The sequence below is a fragment of the Melitaea cinxia genome, chromosome 20, assembly GCF_905220565.1.
Source record: "Melitaea cinxia chromosome 20, ilMelCinx1.1, whole genome shotgun sequence".
Classification (NCBI taxonomy): Eukaryota; Metazoa; Arthropoda; class Insecta; order Lepidoptera; family Nymphalidae; genus Melitaea; species Melitaea cinxia.
Window position 1 is genome coordinate 2,825,054 of NC_059413.1, and position 21,226 is coordinate 2,846,279.

General features: G+C 32.1%; 2 protein-coding genes and 1 long non-coding RNA gene across 3 annotated transcripts; all 3 read left to right on the plus strand.

Moving 5' to 3' along the window:
- Positions 1-5,512: 5,512 nt before the first annotated feature.
- Positions 5,513-8,301, plus strand: LOC123663633. Its single transcript, XM_045598301.1, has 3 exons — positions 5,513-5,734; positions 6,237-6,408; positions 8,063-8,301. The coding sequence occupies exons 1-3, from the start codon at positions 5,513-5,515 to the stop codon at positions 8,299-8,301; spliced, it is 633 nt and encodes a 210-aa protein (XP_045454257.1).
- Positions 8,302-9,913: 1,612 nt separating this feature from the next.
- LOC123663634 lies at positions 9,914-11,728 on the plus strand. The gene is made up of 3 exons (XM_045598302.1): positions 9,914-10,001; positions 10,475-10,602; positions 11,561-11,728. Exons 1-3 carry the CDS (start codon positions 9,914-9,916, stop codon positions 11,726-11,728), a joined length of 384 nt encoding a protein of 127 aa, XP_045454258.1.
- Positions 11,729-18,433: 6,705 nt separating this feature from the next.
- Positions 18,434-19,072, plus strand: LOC123663412. Its single transcript, XR_006744654.1, has 2 exons — positions 18,434-18,511; positions 18,869-19,072. It is a non-coding gene; the product is annotated as an uncharacterized LOC123663412 (long non-coding RNA).
- Positions 19,073-21,226: the final 2,154 nt, after the last annotated feature.

Sequence of the window (21,226 nt, forward strand, 5' to 3'; positions counted from 1 at the left end):
ACTACAATCCTCTATATCTATATTGTATGTACATTATATATAAACATAAAATACTGTTCAGTAGGGTTATAATACTCGTTTCGTGAGGGCTCTTGATCGATGTCATCTCATTTCGCGCGGTTCCTCTTCTTGACACTTCACAGGGCTGACTATGAACTAATATTTCTTAGAATATCATGTATAGAAATATCATTTATGTTTCATACAACTTGCTAATCCGGCAGATGTCGCCCTGTCGTTCAAACTGATAAAAGCGTGAAAAATTTCCATAAAATATAACAAAACTAAAAAAAAAGAATTAGCCAAATTACTCTTCAGTACAATTTTCTTCAAAAATGACAGAAATGCCTCACAATTATTCATCCTTTATTTTACGCACACCCCTCACCACACACACAGGTGAGTTTTTCAAACAAGCTAAAACTCGTTTCTTTTTCATTTTATTTTCTTATAGACAGTCGTCGGAAGATCTGTAAAGATATATGCGACTATGACCTTTTTTTTATGAGTAGATCGGCAAACACAACTTAGTAATAAGCTGTGATCTTCTGCAAGCTTGAGGTACTTCCCCAGACAGGCTGCTCCAGGTTTTAAGAAGGATGTCCTGCTGTGCTCTACCTCAATAAAAACCTGCAACTATTACCTACAGAAAAAAGATAATAACTGTAACTCAATTTTTTTTTATGGCAATTATACGAAATTGAAATACAAACTTTTCTATTTTATTTCACTCACAGAATAATTTGTAAAAACGACATGTTATTATTCTAATTTTTACATTTTTGGCTATAACTAACGTTCGGCTATCATAAATTCATCGATAAGAAAGGTTAAATTTTTATGTATTTAGTATGAACTACTTATTACCATGTTTTATGACATTTATTTCTAAATAATTATGTTTGCACGCAAACGAAAAAAAAAAACCGACTTCAATTATATCGACAAGTAATACAACGTAAGTAGACGAAAAAAATTAACAAACGCACTAGTCTCACTACGATTTTCGAGGGTTCCCCTCGATTAACCTGAGATTCCATCATCAGATCCTGGTTTCCTTATCGCGGTACCATACCTGGGATATCTCCTTTCCAACAAAAAAAAGAACTATCATAATTATCCCCGAATATACACACACACACGCACACACACACACTATTGAGTAACCTCCTCTTTTTTTGAAGTCGGTTAAAAAGGTAGGCAACTTAACCGGACATTGGAAATAGCGAGAGCGTGTTGCTGACCCTAATCCTTTACCTTATCCCGGAGCTCTGGCTGCCTTACTCATCACAGGAACACAACACTACTTGATAGTTGCCCAGTCGGGTTTCTCCAAATTTGGAGCAAGATATTTCCTGCTCTTCCCTACCTCAATAAGGATAGCATATACAATATACATTTAGACATATTATATATATAAATATTATATGCAGGCGCTAGGCAAAATTCGAAATTTCAACTCTAAAATAAAACGTAAAGTCGTAACCAATATTGCCAACGGGCCCGTTCAACTTGTGTTCGAGTGAAATTGTTTACGGTACAATATTTTATTAATATATAATATCCGATATATCAATTCCCCAGCCCTCAGCGCTGCGGTGGCGTTGTGTCTGACAGGTCACATTTCACCTGATCGAGGGGCGACCGCGATCTCTGTTTCTGAACGATTAATCGAATTCTCCATTCACGAGCTCCAACAAAATGAGCAATTTGAACGTATTGTCAGGAAAAACTGCGAAATGTGATTTTAATTTAAAATTGCCTTAAAATGTATTAAAGACTTGTGTTACTTAGCATTAGAAATTAATTAATAACTTAATGATTTATTAATTTTGGTCTTATCTCTTTATTCTTTTTTATTAACATAATCGGAGACTATTTATTTTGTGGACTAATTTTTGTCTAAATAAGGCACTATAAGTATCATTTATGTAGGTTAAAAACAATTATTTAAATTTTTATTTTGCATAGAACTGGAAACTTTGTTCTTCCTACAATAGTGACTGTAAACTATTTCCATTTCTATTAGATACAAAATAGTTTCCGCGCAGCATCCAAGCTGACATGCCTCATTACAACTACCGACACTCGGACGACGCCTGCGGTTAAATTGTTCTTCGTATAGCTGCGAACTAGTCTTGTATAAAACAGTCATGTTTATATACTTACAATTCTCTACATATTCTAGATTTTTTAATCTAGGCTACGATCCGTCTGATGTTTCAGTAGTCATTGTCTGATAAGGTTGATATACTTCCCAAGTCACGCTGCACCGGATTTTGGGTAATACATAATACTGCACCGGATTTTGGGTAATTCCTGCAGAAAGCTGCTGCCAGTTGTGATTTGACTAGGGCTATCCTATTTTGGATACTTGTCTTATGAGTTTTTTCTGATCTCTCTGGTGTTAGTTTTGGAAAAGGAAACGTGGCGTCGCTCCGTCACCGCGAAGATGATGAATGTCGGGATTTCCTGGCCCGAGATTTAGCTGATAGCCCAAGAACGAGCGAGATGGCAGCGCACTGTGGACACTCTCTCTCGATCCAGGGGACATGGGACTTGATGATGATGATGTCTTATGAGTTTTGATACTTGTGTTATCAATAGAATACGACTTCTACATATTTGTGAGGTTAACATGATTATTTGTCTCGTGTGAAGATTGTATACGTGACTTCTTGGCATCTGTCTGTGACCAATGAACCAACACATTCTTAGATAATTAGTTTCATAGATTAGGGAATAATACTATACACGTGTGTAGTGGTTCAGTTAACAGTTAAAAAGATAGAGCAGGTATTTTTTAGCCAATTATTTTTGCAATTAACTTTTTAAGATATACATTTTGCTTGTTATAGGTAACGGATAATAATTATGAATTGAAAAATAAAACTAGTTATTGTTCATGTAAGTTACAACGAAAATATATTAAATAACGTGCAGCGTTTTATTTTTCAAAAGTACATGAAATTCATAATGGAAAAGAAAGTAGAGGCGTTGTTGGTAGCGGTGAGAGGTCGCTATAAATAATACAACCGCCCCCAGCCGGCGAGTTCCGCCTTACGTCCGCTAATAAATATTATATTCCAACATAGATTTTAAGATATAAAAAAATAAGTCGGAGATTTTTTTTTCGAAAGGCGGAATGGATTAAAGTCGCCTCGCCCTAGAGTCGCTCTATCTGTATTTTTTTTTATATAAAAAAATTCAAATCCATTTTTCCTTATATTTCTTTAGTTAGTTTACTTATGAAAGACTAGAAGCATCGTAAGCGCATTGCCGACCCTATCCTAAATTCCCCCCAGGAGTTCTGGTCACCTTACTCACCACAGGAACACAACACTACTTGAAAACAGCATTATTTAGATGTGATCTTCTGTAAGGTCGAGCTACTACCCTAGTCGGGCTACTCCATATTTTGAGCAGGAACTTTTTTGCTGTATCCTACCTCAGTTAAAACATGAAAAGAACTTAAGGTAGCAACAGAAAAGAAAAACAAAAACAAAGTTACAATAAAAAACTATGTACAGGCAGTCCTCGTACTTACGACATGTTAGGTTTCTCGAAATATGCGACGTAAATCCTAATGACGTAAGTCGAGATATTTTTTTTTTGTCCATATCCTTACATGTAAAACCCAAGGGTTATCCCTTTGGTTCGCAAGGATTAATTAGAAAAATGAATTTATAACTAAAGATAATTATGCTTTATTATCGAAAGTAAGTATGAAAATAATTACGTAGGTACTTATAAAATTAGTAGTTATTTTAGGTATACAACTATACATATACAAAAACTACTATCAATGAAGTTAATAAATAAAATAAATTGATATATGCTTTTCTTCTTCAAATATTTGTATCAATTTGGTTACTTTGACTATTGTATGAATCTTACAGAACCACTGTTTTGGGCGATACGACTTCGACTTCTACTTAGAGGTGCCGAATCGTAATTAAAATGATGTAGGTAAAAAAAATATATTTATTTTGAATGCTGCATGTGGGTCCATATGTATCTTTTTGTCTGTCTTTAATAGTAAAAGTATATAATAATAATAATAATATTCTTTATTGCACACCATTAAAAGATACAAACAAAAGTAGTACAATTAGAGGAAGATGTACAAAGGCAGTCTTATCGCTAAAAGAGCGATTTCTTCCAGACAACTTTTGGGTATAGGACAGGGCATAGAAAAGCGGTTAGGAAGTGTACAAATAATTGATCAATCTACTTGACTGTATACATAAGTACTATAATTGCACAAAGCAGAACTTTAGATGGTTTTTTTTTGGTATGGTATCATTATAAAGTAAATGGTAATATGTTAACCTACTAGTTTCTAATCTACAGTCAAAAGAAAACTGCCATTTTAGAACAAATAAATAGCTCACTATCAATGACTTCCAGTAGGATGTATTCCTGTTTCATGGGTTGAAAAACACAATGCGAAGACAAACGCTAACCACGACAAATATTTGACATATACAAATGTTTGTCACGTGTTTCGGTCGAACCCTCAACTGCCTATGCTACAACCGGTGTTGTACCAACACGACGAAAAAAAAATTTTTTTTTAAATTTGGCAGTGGTAGACAACTACCATTTATAATACACAATTACGTGTACATATAAGATACAAAGAAAAAAAAAATCAAAAAATGGTACTAAGATTCGCCATCACCACGAAGACCTTATACAGTTCCTAACTCATTGGGCACACATTGTTTATTTTTTTAATTTCAACTGGGCGGCGCGGTCATTAAGTTCAGCTTGGCTGTCACTGTATAACGACTTGTAATATTATTCCGCCCACCAATTCCACCTATTCTAGAGATACGCATCGGTGGCCGAACACGCCTACACAACAAATGAGTGCAGTGTTTTGATCACGCGAGCGTTGTAGGGTTAGAAAAAGTTAATAAAAAAATATAAGAATTTTGAACAATTAATTATAAGAAAAGGAAATAGCACCCTTGTTTAATTTGAATCTGTTGATTTAAAAAAAAAAAACTTCGTGAAATCCCTTCTCTTTAAGACATATCTTAAATATTGTTATTTTATCCGCATATATGTAATTAATTACATTATTAATTTTATTTACAATCTCTTTACTTTATAAGTCTCTTTTATCATACATTTTTTGTTTTTAAAATATGCATTTTTACGTGTTACATTCCCTACCTCAACACATATTCTTAAGATTATTATCAAGATTAAAAAAAAAAAAAACAAAAATAACTGTAATAATGTAATGGAAATATTGTGCCATACAAATAAAAATATACTTTACGATTGCTACTGTATCGCATATGTACACACTAAATAATTTATACTTAACATTATCACCCTTTTTTAAATCGGCTATAATGTTCTCACAAGACAATCACATTCAAACACCAAGCAACACGACAATGAAACCGTCACAAGGAAATGTAAACATTCCCATGATCTGTCTTTAAATTATTGCATCAGCTTTAGTTTTGCATTCAAAACGACGGTTAAAGGTAACATGCATATTTTTATCATTTTCTGCTTTGTAATAAGTGCATCCGGTCAGTTAATGAAACCTGAATTTGTGAAAGAGAATCGACAAGTATGCATGAAGATATCAAGAGACCCATTCTTTGACATAGACTTAGTTGTTGGTAAGCCGTGGCGAATTTACCACACTTGGAATATGAAACTGGACACTAAATGTTTGGATATGATTATCAAAAATGCTACTAGATCGGTTTGTACGTTTTTAAATGTCATTATTATTGATGCTGTTTTGTTTGAATTAACCAAATTTATTCAAAATTTGTTTTGATTATAACCTTATTTGTGATCATATATCTATAGAATACTAGCGACCTCTGTCTGTCCATACTTTTTTTACACGATAAGTCATCATCAACATATTATATATTAAAACTTTCTCCGAAACATGCTGCATCTTGTTGTATAAGTATTATTCCGATCGGTTTAGTAGTTTTTGCAGTATAACCGAACAAAAAAAAAAACCAGTTCTCCATTTCTTAGTATATAGATGGTTAACATATAAACGCGGTCGAATGGTATACTAATTTATGACATATTTTTTGAAATAAATACATATATAAGCAGTACACCAAGATCTGAGACAGTAATCGATTGCCCGATCCTGGAGTAGATACCTGGGTCATTATAAAATGCGTTAAGTAGCTAGTCATCTATAACAATAATTTCATCATTTTGGTATATAAATTTTGCAGATAATCAAGAGAATTTGGACAGATATGTATGAGTACTTAGAACAGCAGCCTACATGGGATGCCGCGACTCTCCATATAACTATGGGATCCGCGAAACACGAAATGCTCCTGTTTGCTGATAATGGACCAGCTGGAGCTTTCTTGGCAGTTCCTAATGTCATTAGAGATGCTAGTATGTATAATTAATTATCTAATAATAATAATCTTTATTTCCATTAAAGTATAGAACGAAAACTGTTATTATTAGCCACTGCACTAAACACAGCTTGTATCGCAGATGACCATTTTTCTTTTTCTAATCACCAACTTATTTCTGTGTTACAGTAAATAAATAGCTTGTGTTTTTCTAAGTTTTTTCTGCTATTTTTACTAGCGATCTGCCCCAGATTCGCACGGTTGCAAAAACTATCAATGTTCCTCTACTATATTATGCATGTATTATACATAATTATAAACCTTCCTCTGGAATTACGCAATTTTAAAGATCTAAGCATACAGACAGCGGGAAGTGTCCTTGCGTTAAACCAAATAATACTTAAAAACATAAAAGGAACACATTCAAAATTATCACTATGTAATAATAATAATTATGTCCTCAAAAAAAAAAACCTAATAAAAATGTACCAGTTTCAAAATAGCGTCTGCTATACATTTCTTTTTTACAATTTACTTTATCCCTCTTTTTTGCGTGTATGGCAAACGCAAAAAAGCCATACACATATTTTTTTAAGGATGATCTGAGTGTACGTTTTGATTACTGTACACTGTACTATTTGCTAGTCATGTTGTAAATTTTAATTGCGCTCCTCCCTCAAAACCGATTCGTAATGTTTATTGATAAAATATAGTTGTAACTTGTATCAATTGCACAACGCATGTATAATCAACATGGAATATTTTTTAATACACGAGGACCATATTGAAGTGAGCCAGTCGATTCGCCGCGATTTGTATTGGATAGTCTATTTATCGAGGAAGGCTATATATATATATATATATAATTTTAGTAAGATGTTTCCCCAAATTAACACGAACGAAACCGCGGGTATCTGTTACTTATTATATTACTAGCTGACCCGGTGAACTTCGTATCGCCTAACACAAACTTTATCGTATGGTATTAAAGTTCAAATTGACTTTTAAGTATTATCACAAATCTTTTGTATGGGAGTATAGAAAAGTGTTGTTTTTAGACTTTTTCAGGAAATTTTAAATTTTTTTTTTTTAGAATTTTTCTCTCCGTAAGGACTATCCTCGTACTTCAAGGAATATTTTAAAAAAAGAATTAGCGAAATCGGTCCAACCGTTCTCGAGTTTTGCGCTTAGCAACACATTCAGCGACTCATTTTTATATTATAGATAGAGTAATCTATACTTATAATAAAACTACAATATGACATATAGTAGACCTACTGGATTTGAAATTCACAACAAATAACACACTTTATATTTTAATACGTTTTTAATTTTACATTTTTATTATATTTTTGTGCGTTTTTTCCTAAAGTTATCATGGGTGTAGCCGCGGGGCACAACAAGTAGCTTATAATTATGATTTTAGTGAAAAGGGTGGCGAATATTATTTTTGCCCAGAGCGGCTAAATAGCTTTATAGGACCCTGGTTAAAAATAGTTGTAGAATTTCGAAAACTTCGATTCTGAAATTTGTTAAAGACGTTTTCATTTCTAAACTCAAAGTAAATAAACAAATAACTACTAGAAATATTTTTTTTTTGTATAAGAAAAAACAACCAGAACTATTTCTATTAGAAACGGTTTTTGTCCTGGCATTATTGTTATCATAATTAATCCAATCTCTTTTTGCAGATATCAACCCATTGCTCAAAGCGGTACCACTTCTTAAGTTCCAAATGAAGTTATTACGGGAAGGCAAATTTCTTCTTGTAATGGACTGTCACCTTGGTGGAGCGTCTCTTGCAGCAAGGTCTGATCAACCACCGTACCGTTCAGAGATCGCTGCTGAGGTAGCAACCCTGGATATTGGAGACGGTTATCCAGCGTGCACAAAGGAAATAAATAAAGAAGAACAATTCTTTCTGAAATAATTTAATGATATACAAATAAAACATTACTTACTACAAAAAAAGCTAAAGTCAATTCCTATTCATTTTTATGTATGAATAGTAGAAATTGAAAAAACTAATAAATCTTTGAGACAAAATTGACAATATTATTTCAATCACAGAATGATCTGTATAGTTTGGTTTACATAACTTTTAGCTCATATAAACAAATAAATTGTTATTTAATCAAGAAATAAAAAATGTCAATATTTTGCTATCGATGGCTCAAATGTAAATTAATCTTATTTTCATTGCCATTTCAATTATAAGTGATTGAGTTCCAAGTGGTCTTTGATAGGACTTTAAAACAAAAGTGCTTTCTTTCTTATTCCTACGTGGTCGATTCCCTACTACTAATTTATTTTTAGTTTATTGGTTATTTAATACTGGGCTTTTCTGGGTACAGCGAGTCATTCAATTCACGGACTCTGTTTTTTTGTGGTGCTTTTGTACATTTCTTACAGTTCTTTGGACAGTTGATAATATCATAATTATGATATTTATTTTTATTGTTTTTTTAATAATTCAAAAATCACAAGCATCATATATTACTGAAGATCTTACGACAAATAATTGGACTTCTTGTGAAGACTTTCTTATGAATACAACTTTTGATATTCAAAGTGTAATTGACGTGGACTGGAAAATATTTTATTTCTGGAACTATGAGGTTGAAAGGTCTTATAATATAAGATTTAGTTTAGCTACTCCTATAGTAAGTATAATATATTTTAATGATAATTAAACGTCCAGAATGTATGCACCTCATCACTCACAGTATGATATTGATCACGATCTAAGATAAACATCATGGCCGTCTCATGACGCTCACGTCTTTCGTCACAGCTACCAATACTTTTCCAGATCTTTGGCATCATCCATTGTTACTTTCATCATTACATCATTACAGCTTATACAGTCCACTGCTGGACACAGGCCTCCACAAGTCGCCAAAAATAACGTGAACTCATGTGTTTTGCCCATAGTCACCACGCTGGGCAGGCGGGTTGGTGACCGCAGACGCCGCTGCCCGTCTTCGGCCTGTGTATTTCAAAGCCAGTAGTTGGATGGTTATCCCGCCACCGGTCGGCTTTTTAAGTTCCAAGGTGGTAGCGAAACTGTGTTATCCCTTAGTCGCCTCTTACGACACCCACGGGAAGAGAGGGGGTGGCTATATTCTTTAGTACCGCAGCCACACAGTAACCCAATATTTTCTTGACTTGGCTATTGGCAACTTTATTGACTCTCATATGATGTCACGACATTCCGTGACTCTATTACACCTTCGTAATTACTAATATTTGTAAGAAATATAAGTTTGTATATTGTATTTTTCTTTTATTTATTTTTAAATGAAGTACGATAAAGTTTTCAATAAATACGTAATATATTCATCCACGTCTTTTACCCATAGTTTGTCTCAAAAGAATCGCTCGTATGTAGCGATGAAACTCGCGCTTTTTGTTCATTATATAATAAAAATATTTTTACTTGTAATTTTTATATAAAATCATAATTCCAGTTAGTGGATCGTTTCAAAGTGGCATTAAAAGATATAGATAATTCAGTGAATTGGACTGAAGCGGTGCTCTTTATGGAGACGTCGATAGATTTCAGCGCTCTCTTTCTGACAACTAACATGTCTGGACAGTTTAGGATTATCCCTTCGTTTGCTTTTCAGAGTAAGGCAATGTTATTGATAAATATTAATTATATTTTGATGGTATTTTCTGAAAAATTACTAAAACTACTTGATGTAATATATATTGCATCAACTAAAATCAGGATTTATCCATAAACTCGGATATCCATAAACTGTACTTAATTAAGTTTAATCAGTCTGTCATTGTCACATTTATAGGCAACGGCCTGTTGTATATATAAGAGAAGGATAAACAATGAGATACAATTATTGTGACATCGTGTGACAGAGGAGGCTGTTGTCACGAGTAACAAAGCTTTAGCACGTTACACCCAAAATATTGATAAATACAATTTGTATCACGTAAATAAATCATTATAAATAATTTATAGAAACAATGAATGAGTTTTTATATACTCGTAATAGTATATATAAATTTAATTATTTGAATAATTAATAAAAAAAATATCAATTTATTTATAAAGCCTAATGTTTTTTTTTAATGTTTTGTAGTGGAAAAAATTCCTTTACTGATATTTGGATTGAAGATTGTTGAGCCTGGATATTTGGGTATTATAAACTGTCAACATCGGTTCTGTTACGCGTTAGCACCTGTTGACAAAATACCGGAGGAAAATAAAGTAAATATATTAAAAAAAGTATTTTTTGTAGTAATAATATTTTGCTAGGTACGGACTCGGCCAGTAACTATACCAATACTGGGCTAAAGTTTAACCCACCACACTACTCTTCTGCGGGTAGATGAATAATTCCTCTAATGAGTAATGAGAGGATCGCTTTCTAATGTTTATGATAAGAATCAGGATCGATAGTTTTATGTGCTTTTCATGGCACGGTGTGGGAGACTTATAAGACCTTTTAGACTACATAGTAGATAAAAATATAGTATTTACTCCGAATGGGGATCGAATCCCGCTACTGCTAATAACTTTTCAACTACATAAGAATGATTGTCAGATAATACAACTTTCTGTACAACTACAGCAAAAGGGGTGGTAATTTTCTGATAACTGAAAATTCAGATATAATTAACTGAAGTAGAGCACAGCAGGAAATATCCTGCTCAAAATCTGGAGTAGCCCGACTAGGGAAGTATCCCTTACAGAAGATCACAGCTAAATACCTGTTTTCAAGCAGTGTTATGTTCGTGTGGTGTAAAGTGACCAGTGTTCTTAGTAGTATTGGGGGTAGGGTTGGCAACGTGCTTACGATACTTCTGCTTATGCAAGCGCCTGTAGGCTACGATAATTGCTTCTTTGCCAACCTAATTGCATATTAAAAAAACTAAACTCGACATCGGCTGGACCGATTTTGACGAGACTTTCACTGGCAGATAGCTGATGTAGTAAGGAGTAGCTTAAGCTTATTTTAGAAATTTATTTATTTTATAATCTGTGAGCTGATCAATATTTTTTCTGTTAAATTCCACGCGGGCGAAGTCGCGGGCACAGCTAGTACATAATACACACACTTTTTTTAGTATTAATTAATAAGATTTCATTTATACATTTTAGTTTTATATAGGAGACATTGATCTAAGTAAAAATTCTTAATTTTTTTATAATTTTCGTTTTTAAGATAAACTTAGCAGCTGAGACGTTAGGCTTCAAGGGTGAATTTAACCGATCATACTTAACTAACGAGCATGACCCGCCCGTCATTCCATCAGCGTATTCTGACGATGAAGATGAAGACGAACAGCTGGAAATTGAAAATGAAGAATACGTATTGAAAAATAACAAATAATATCAAACATACGATATTAGATGTACACGAAATAAATGTCGTTTTGAAATAATATTAAGAGAAAAAAGTAATTTTAAACAAGCAAAATACCAAGGATGTTATAATATGTTAGTTACAACATGGAATAAACTCATTATATAAATATTACGATTTATTTATTTTTATTCACTTATATTTTATTTTATTTATTTATTTGAATATTTATTATAGATTTGTTGTAGCTTGTACACCTATGCTGAGGTTAGACCTGCCCTTCCCCTAAGGTCGCCTGAAAGAGATCGTCGAGAGTTTTTAGCGATAAGGCTTTGTACCTAATGAATATATTGTTAATATTTTTACTTTCTAAGCTATGTATTATTTCTGTTTTGGTGTACAATGAAGTATATTGTTATTGTTACTTTATATTGTATACCAAAAACAATTTACATATCAACAGATAAAGAGATCTATTGGAGGCGGCTTTGTCGCTACAGCAGCGAATCCCTTCCAGGCAACCTTAGTAGAGGATAGTTATTAAAATACGGAGTGTTGGTAACATTTGCTTATTAATACTTTTAAATATATATCAATATATATTTTTGTACATATATTTTTATTTGTATATAAAGATTTTATTTTTATTTTTAATGTTCATTCATATTGTTAAAAAGTAATGATTTGTTTATATACGTTTTAAGAAATATTTTTTTTTTATAATATTACAGGACCTGGGTGACCGAGCTTAGCTCGGTATTCTTAGTAAATCGTGTTTTTTGAAAATCATATTTAAATACGAATTACATATTGATAAAATATGAATAATATTTTTCGATTTTATTTTTTTTAGAAAAAAAAAGAAAAAAAACGATAATCGATCTGGAATACGTGAGGATTCGAACCATGATCTTTTCGGCCGAGCGCGATCGGCCGATTTCCCCTGAGCTATTACAACTTTATTGACAGATGTGAAATTTACCTTCTTATTCTAACGATATTGTAGCCATTTTTTCATTGCCTAAAAACAGGGATAAAAAGACATTTTCTAAAAATGAATCCTAGCTAGATTTATTTATCTCCCCCGTAATCCCCTGTATACTAAATTTCATGAAAATCGTTGGAGCCGTTTCCGAGATTCAGATTATATATATATATACAAGAATTGCTCGTTTAATAGTATAAGATATAGTTTCATTTAATTTATTTAGATTAATAATTTCCAACAGTGCCACAGTACTTTAATATATTATTATTATATGTATATATCTCGTTTCACGATGTTTGTCCAGGCTAGTATCCAAAACTACTGGACCGGTTTTAATGAAATTTTGCACAGACATGTAACTTTGTCCAATTTAAAATAGAGAGTATATTTTATTTCGATTAACAACTGCGATATTTTTTTGGAAAACTAAAAAAATACATATGATGTTACGAAGTTTGAGAAGTCAACTAGTATAGCTATTTATATTTTAAATTTGAAGTTAATTGAAATTTCATAGTTAATATTGAATCGATTTCAATGTTATGAAAAAACCGACACCAGGAAGTCGTGAAAATATCATATTTTACAATATGCAGGAGTTGTAAACTATGTCATATTATATACTCAAAATCAAAATCAAAAACAGTTTTATTCAAATAGGCTCCAAGAGCACTTTCTAATCGTCATTAATTTTACAAATTAAAACTTTAAAAATAAATAATTATTTTTGTAAAAGTAAAGCTACCACCGATTCGGAATGTAGAATCTGCAGAGAAGAATAAGTAAGAAGCTCCGCAGTTATGACTCAATGATGATCATTGATTTAAGTATATATTTATCATTCTAATACCTATACTAGATTTCTAAAACAGATTTAATATTTTAGAACACACCCAGTCGTCGGTTCCTACGGTAAGCAACTTATTTATTTATTTATTCCTAATGTACACCGAAATACAGACACATATAAAGAAATATACAATACAAGATGCACAAAGGCGTTCTTATCGCTAAAGAGCGATTTTTTCCAGGTAACCTTTGGGTACTGGACTTAATCGCTAATTATATATATTTTTTTGATAAATATGCAAAGAAATTATACATTTATAAGTAAAAAATAGCTTTGTGGCTACGGCACCAAAGAATATAGCCACCCCCTCTCTTTCCGTGGGTGTCGTAAGAGGCAACTAAGGGATAATAAGGTTACACTACCACCTTGGAACTTAAGAAGCCGACCGATGACGGGATAACCATCTAATCGCTGGCTTTGAAACACACGGGCCGAAGACGGGCAGCAGCGTCTTCGGTGCGACAAAGCGAGCCCTGCGGTCACCAACCCGCGTGTCCAGCGTGGTGAATGTGGGCAAAACACTGAGTTCACGTTATTTTTTGGCGTAAACTTGTGGAGGCCTATCTCCAGCAGAGGACTGCAATAGGCTGGAATGATTATGATGATGATGAAATAAATACAAATACTAAACCCGGACTCAGACGAGAATCGAACCTCTCATCATCATAAATATATTACTCATAAATATATTACTTATTGTTAGCACACAAGATACTAAAAAAATGTTAAAAAAGTCAATCAATGAAACAATGTACGTAATATAACGTCGCTGTACACTCATATCTTAATTTAGCCATACTTTAAACTAGAATGGAATGTTTTTAAAAAAAATATTGAAAAAATTTCGTAATGCAACAAACTGTTTCAAACATCTGTTTTAAACACCTTTTCAATATAAAGACAACCCATCTCAGGAAATGTATACATAACTGAATAATACACGGAAGAATGCACGTTTTGTTTGCATTTATTCTGTTTGGGATTGTAGAAGGTAAAAGATCATCACATAACTTACCGATACCGCGTAACCAAGAGATAAGTATTAGAAGACCCGGACCATCTCAGCAAGACTTTGATTTTGGTCACGTGTACAGAAATGGCTTTCGAGGCTCCAATCAAAAATTTGATGTCCAGGATGATATAGTACAAATAGACATTGATAACTCTAAAGACGTTAAACAAAAACCACGTAAAAGTATGAACTTACAAAATGTACGTCAGCCTCTATTCCTCAGTCCTCGAGATGAAGTTCTGTATCACAAAAAGTATAATAAATCCTTTACACAAACACAAGACGAAACAAAGAAAAATAATGTTGGTAATACAGATGCAATAACGAAATCTGTAACCAGACCTCCATGGATTGATTTTTCAAGAATTTTAGAAAGAAATATAGCATCTCCTATTGCTAACAGAAGGAGAAAAATATTCGGAACAAAAGACGATGGAAAGATTAAAAAAGTTGAAAATAAAGTGAAAACTCTTAACTTATCTTCTTATTTTGAAAACAATACGTTTCTCAAAAGACCAAAAACTAAGTTAAATTGGACAACATGTAGTGAATTTGCGAAGCGAGCTGTTTTTCATCCAGATGACGTGGTCAATACAGTGTGGCTTCCTTTCTACATTTGGTCTACAAGAGATTTTTCATCCTCAATAACTCATACCTTTTCATATCCTACAAAAAAGGTAATTTAAGAAAAAGCTAAAATATTTAATACTTCACTTAAATTTTTAAGAAAAGAAATAGCTAAAATATTTCATGCATCCTGTTCATTTTTTAAGAAAAGTTAGAAATGGCCACGTAACTGTTTTACATTAATATTATATTGTATGATCTTTTTTCAGGTTGTCCAATTTTATAAAAACACATATGGACCTTATATGCAAAAACTAAATTGGAATGAACCGAAATTGATGTTGAGGGAAAGTAGAGAAATTCTTCTGATTGCGGGCGATAGAAGGGGTCTGTTTTACGGGATACCCAAGCTAGAATTGCCATCGTATGTTGAAGGTAATTTTATAAGACTGTTTTGTGTTTTATTTCAAAGTAGATTTTTTGATTTCAAAGTTTAAAAGGTAGCTATAATTTTTTATTGTTAATTGATATAATTATATACTTTAAGCAACAAAATTATTACTAAAACAATTATTTTTTAGCATTATAAAAAAAAATTAGTGTTAAATGTCCATAGGTCAAACAGAATAAATAATTTACATTATAATGTCTAAATCCAAATAATAATGTGATTTTTAGGTAAAAATATAACTTTACCCACTATGATACTAAGAATGAAGATACACGATCCGTATTTGGCAATTATGTACTGTGACGATAATTATGCAGTTATAATGGCAGAGTTAGGAACTGAACCCCATTCTGACGAAGATAAAACTCTCGAAGCTAGCACCTTAAACTTTAAAGGCATAGGAAAGCCTATCAGTCGTGATTTAGAAGCAGAAGCAATGTTAGCAGAGTTAGAGAAGAAGAAGAAAATAGAAGCTGAATCAAGAAAGATAATACCAATAGAAATATCAAGTTTTGATTTAAGAGTCAGACATTGATTTTTTAAACTTTTTTTTCTTATAAGTGAAAGGGAATAGAACAATAAAACATTTTACGTATTTTTGAATATCCGTATGGCAGATCATTGTTCAACATCCTGTAGACCGCTTCACAGAAATGTAAAACATCCTTTGAACAATCTAAATATTTGTTTTTATGTTCTTGCTCGCTACTTATGCCTAATAAACGATATTCATTAATCAATTTTCTTGTAGCTATTACTTGCTATTAGTTTAAAATTAACCATTTGAAATCTTTTTGAAAATTTAAAATCCTCAGTAACTGTTATGTATATATTTACTGATATGTTAGTCAGGGTAGTTATAGTTGTAAATTTGTATATAGTAGTTGTTAGTTGTGGCGTCAATCCAACTGGTTTGCATGATGACGAGGTAACGACATGTGAAGAATTTAGCAGGTTTGCGAGATTTAACCCGCATTCAATACTGGATTCAGAGTGGATGGTTTTCTACTATTGGGGTCCGCCCCAAGCTCCTATGTTTGTAAAGTTTGTTGTACCTACAACTAAAGTAAGTGATAATAATTGAGTCATTGTTAATTTTTATGGCATTATTAATTTACTATTAATTTATAAAATTATTAAGTATGACCCTTTAAAAACCAATGTTAGATGAAATAACTCAAGATAATAAACGTTTCACAAACTTTGGCCCTTAGAAGAATAAGAATATTGTATCGGATGTAATTTTTGCCATCAGCAGGGATCGAACCCGAGATGGCAAAAGTTAGTCGATGTCATCTTGTCTAACTCGTTATCTTATCCTTGATAGGATATCTATATCTCGATAGGATTCTATGTGACTAATATTAAAAACGCAAAAGTTCAGAAATAATGAATGATTGTTTGTCACTTATTGATATAAATACTATTAAATAGAATTTAGTGAAATTCGATACATGGATAGTTGGACATCCAGGAATATATTCCTTAAGCTACTTTTGCAGCTAATTATCATATAAACATAATTATATTTGCTTAACAACAAATAATTTTAGCAAAAAGCCTACCTCAAGCGTATTTTGGAAGGCCATATAATGGAACCGATTGAGTGGTCGGCTAGAAGTTTACTCATGGTAGAGCGGGATAACAGAACTTATTTCATTGTGGAGAAGAATGACAGGGGTCATTATTACCTGTATGAGCCGTACAGGGGTAAGTATTATTAATAAATTTATTTAACCTACACACGCTTTCGACTGTTCCTAAGATAGATAACTTAAGGCATTATTATGTAACGATTGAACGTTACCCTGCCAACTGCGCTAATAGCCGGTCTTGTGGAATTATATTATTTTATATTAAATAAATCGCTCCAAGAAGATTTATTGGTATTCTTAGCCGATAAACAGGGATTTTTGGTCAATTTTATAAGAAGCGTATTTACTAGTAAATCTTCTCATTTTCAATCACTTAGAATTTCGCTTTCCTTCTAATATATATAGCTCATATCGTTTTTTATAGCCTATATGTTCTAAATAAATAATACTGTTCGTAACAACAATTTTGCTAAATTAATCTTATTGGTTTCTGATATAAGCTAATTAAAATTCTTCTCTGCAGAATCTACATACCGATTTGGTGGTAGCTTTACTTTTACAAAAATACTAATTTATTTTTAAAGTTTTAATTTGTAAAATGACGATTCGAAAGTGCTCATAGGGTCTCTCATATTTGAATAAAGCTGTTTTTGATTTTGATTGATTTTGATTTTAAAGAAAAATATAATTAGTCGGTAAAAAATCAGATTGTAAGAGCCCCAGTAAAGAGCAAAGGCAGCCAATCCAATCAATATATGAAAATAGTTCAAATATAATCCACCTCGTTACTCCACTGTGGATTATATTTGTGTAGATTGAATTGAAAAATAAGAATTTATTGCGTTAGTAGATATTTGACACAAGATTCGTCGGAATCTGTATAAATGTTTGTGTATTTTTTATATCAAACAACAAAAAAAAAGTACACTGGCAACAATTTTATATGTCGTTTTACAAATTTATATAATAAGCACTTACAGGAAACAGATATTTTTAATTGCACAATATATCCCTACTTAGATTAGAGATTTTTCCTTTCTTTTATACTAAATTTAACATTTTTTTTTCGCCATTATGTTTTGTTTATTTTTTTTTCTCCCAAACAATATGTCTCAAGCAATATTATAGGGCTATTGTATGTAGTAGCTAATAGTCGAAACTTTACTGATTTCAGTTATTGTAATTAGTCATAATATGATGATGTAATATAAAATTGTATGTTTTCCAAATGAAAGCTAATTAAAATTTTATTTTATAGGTATGAAAGAAGGCCATATTGTTAAGAGGATAAATATTCGAATTAAGCAAACTGGCGACAACTTATACTTTGGCATTATGACTTGTGACGTAAGCATTTAATTTATATTTTTTAGCTATTGGGGTAGGTCACTGGAGGAATCTTCCTAATCGGAAGCAGCCTGTCAAATGCGCTGTTTTGACTGAAAGAATAGGTTCGACAATGAGTTAAAGATGCTTTTGGTGTTGCATGGATCTGAAGGCCAAAAAAAAAATACGCTACAACAACGGCTATCAGGCGGACATTAAGCTCTTCTGTCATCCTTATGGATAATAAAAATACAGAGATTAAAAAAATACATTGAAAAAAGAAAAAAATTATCTGTGTTATAATTGACCTATTCAGTTTTCGAAATTTTTTAATTCATTGAGTTTTGTGATTAACAGAAGATAATAATTAAATTTCAGGATAGGAAAGTTTTCATGTTTGCAAGGCTAAATCAAGTGCCGAAGAAGGGAGAAGTGCAAGAGGCAGCCGCCAGGTTGGGCTACCGCGGTCGAGGCGGCAAGTCATACTTGTATCAAGGCCACCAGTGGATGCCAATACCGGAAGCCGAAGACTGGGAATTTGAAGATTCTTTAAAATATATCAATAAATAATAATCTACAATACTCTTTTATAATTATAATTTTTAACTATTCAAGCTCTGCTCTCAAATTGTGCTGAGTAACTCCTGGAGGGTCAGGGTTAGGGTCGGCAACTCGCTTACTATACCCAGGAGTAACACCAGAATGCTGCAAACATCCATAGGCTACGGTCTCGCTACGGTAATAATTTACCATCAGTTGCGCCGTATGCTTGCTTCCTCGTTCCTAATATGCACCGCAAAAATTTGGAATGCCCTTCAGGCTTCCGTTTTTCCAACTAACTAACTTGGGTATCTTGAAATCAAGAGTGAATAGGCATCTTCTACGCAAGCGCGCACCATCTTAGGCTGCATCTTCACTTACCATCAGGTGAGATCGCAGTCAAGCGCTAGTCTATATATTTAAAAAAATGCTTGTTTGACGCCTTATTAGTATAAAAAAGGAGGTACTAATTTTTCACTTACAACTTAAAAGTCAATTCAAAAGTTGAGTTAGTTCACTGTATATGAAGTCAGTGAAAGTCAGTCAGTAGAGTCAGATAGAGGTAGAGAGTTCAGATAGTAGAGTAAGTCAGGTAGTCAGAAAATCACATTAGATGATCATGTAGTTGTTACGATAAATGTTGCACCTCTCATCCATCTATTAGCCTTTAGCCAACTGCTGGACGTATATCGATATTACCATCTATCAAGAAGGGATATGACAGACGAATATACAGTCGTTTTTGTCTGTTTCACTGTTGCGAAGTGCAATTTCTAAAAATAATGTAAGTATGAAATTATTGTTATTTATTTATTGTCTAACAATTTAAAGTAAAACAGTAAGAAACAAAGGCTGATATAATTATATCTTCTATATATTAATTCGTGAAGATAAAACTTTGTACCCCTTTTTACGAAAATTGATATAGAATACGATATAGAGAAGTAGTGCAGAATACTGATATATGTATGTTTTAAATTATGTATGAAAAATACACTAAATCAATAAAAAAAAAACACACACACCATAATTTTTTATTTTAATTTGACTCACACGCATATATACTTATCTACTTACTCTTTTGTTAAATGTTTAAACTTATAATTTAAATAAATTATGGAATTTCGACCTCTAGGCGATTACCAGTTTATGGTCATTTTGAGTGCCCGATATTTCGGCACTATTGCAACGCAAAAAGTAAAAAAAGAAAAATATTATACATAAATCATAATTTAAATTTTACGAAAATATAACAAGTTATATGTAATTATTATTATACAGATATGTATTTTTATGTGTCAAACATATTCACTTGACGTCTTTGTGTTCACAGATACGCCAAGGAACATTATATGTAATTACGCAATTTTCCTTGTAAAGGAAAGTTTGTTTTGCTAATTCGTTCAAATAGGTTCCTATTAAGCGTGTAAATATTTAACGCTATTGTTAAGGGCCTCGGGCGCCCTTAATAATTACTGTTTTGTGTAATCATACTATTTTAATAAACACTTATTTAACTTTTGTAAATTTCTTTAAATTGAACGAAAATTGAAATTTAAAATTATTTTTGAAAAATATAAAAATGGAAATAATTAAGACACATTTAAAAAAAAGTATTGTTAGTTATTTTCTTCATGATATATTTTTAAACGAAATAAAAAAAAAAGTAGTCGATTCGATTGTATTTTTAAGCTCTGCCTTTGCCTTTCCCTATGATTGGGAAAAAATTATATAAAAAAAAATGTATTTTTAATGTTTCTTTCTTTGGTGGCTGTTGCTTGTCATGTGGTTTTATTTAAATTTTCATCGAGATCTACTTTTTGAGTTATATCTAATAATGCGTATTCAATAGATTGTTGTACCGACTACCAGCGTCTTATTATTTGCCGATGTAATTGAATTGGTTATGTTTTCGTCTGCGAGCAAATTATACTTATGTTTGCTATTGGCATATCCAAAACATTAAGAATACTGTTCTCGTATTAATTTGGGCTATTATTTATTATATTTATTTATTTATTTAATATTATTATAAGCTGTATTAATTTTGTGTATTATTACTACTATTAATAAATATAATATACGCGTATTTTATATAGGCGTAGATTGACTAATTAAAAATCAAAGGGCTTACAGCGAGGGGATTATTAAGCTAAAATAACTCAAAACAATCTCAAGTTAAACGTCTATATCGCG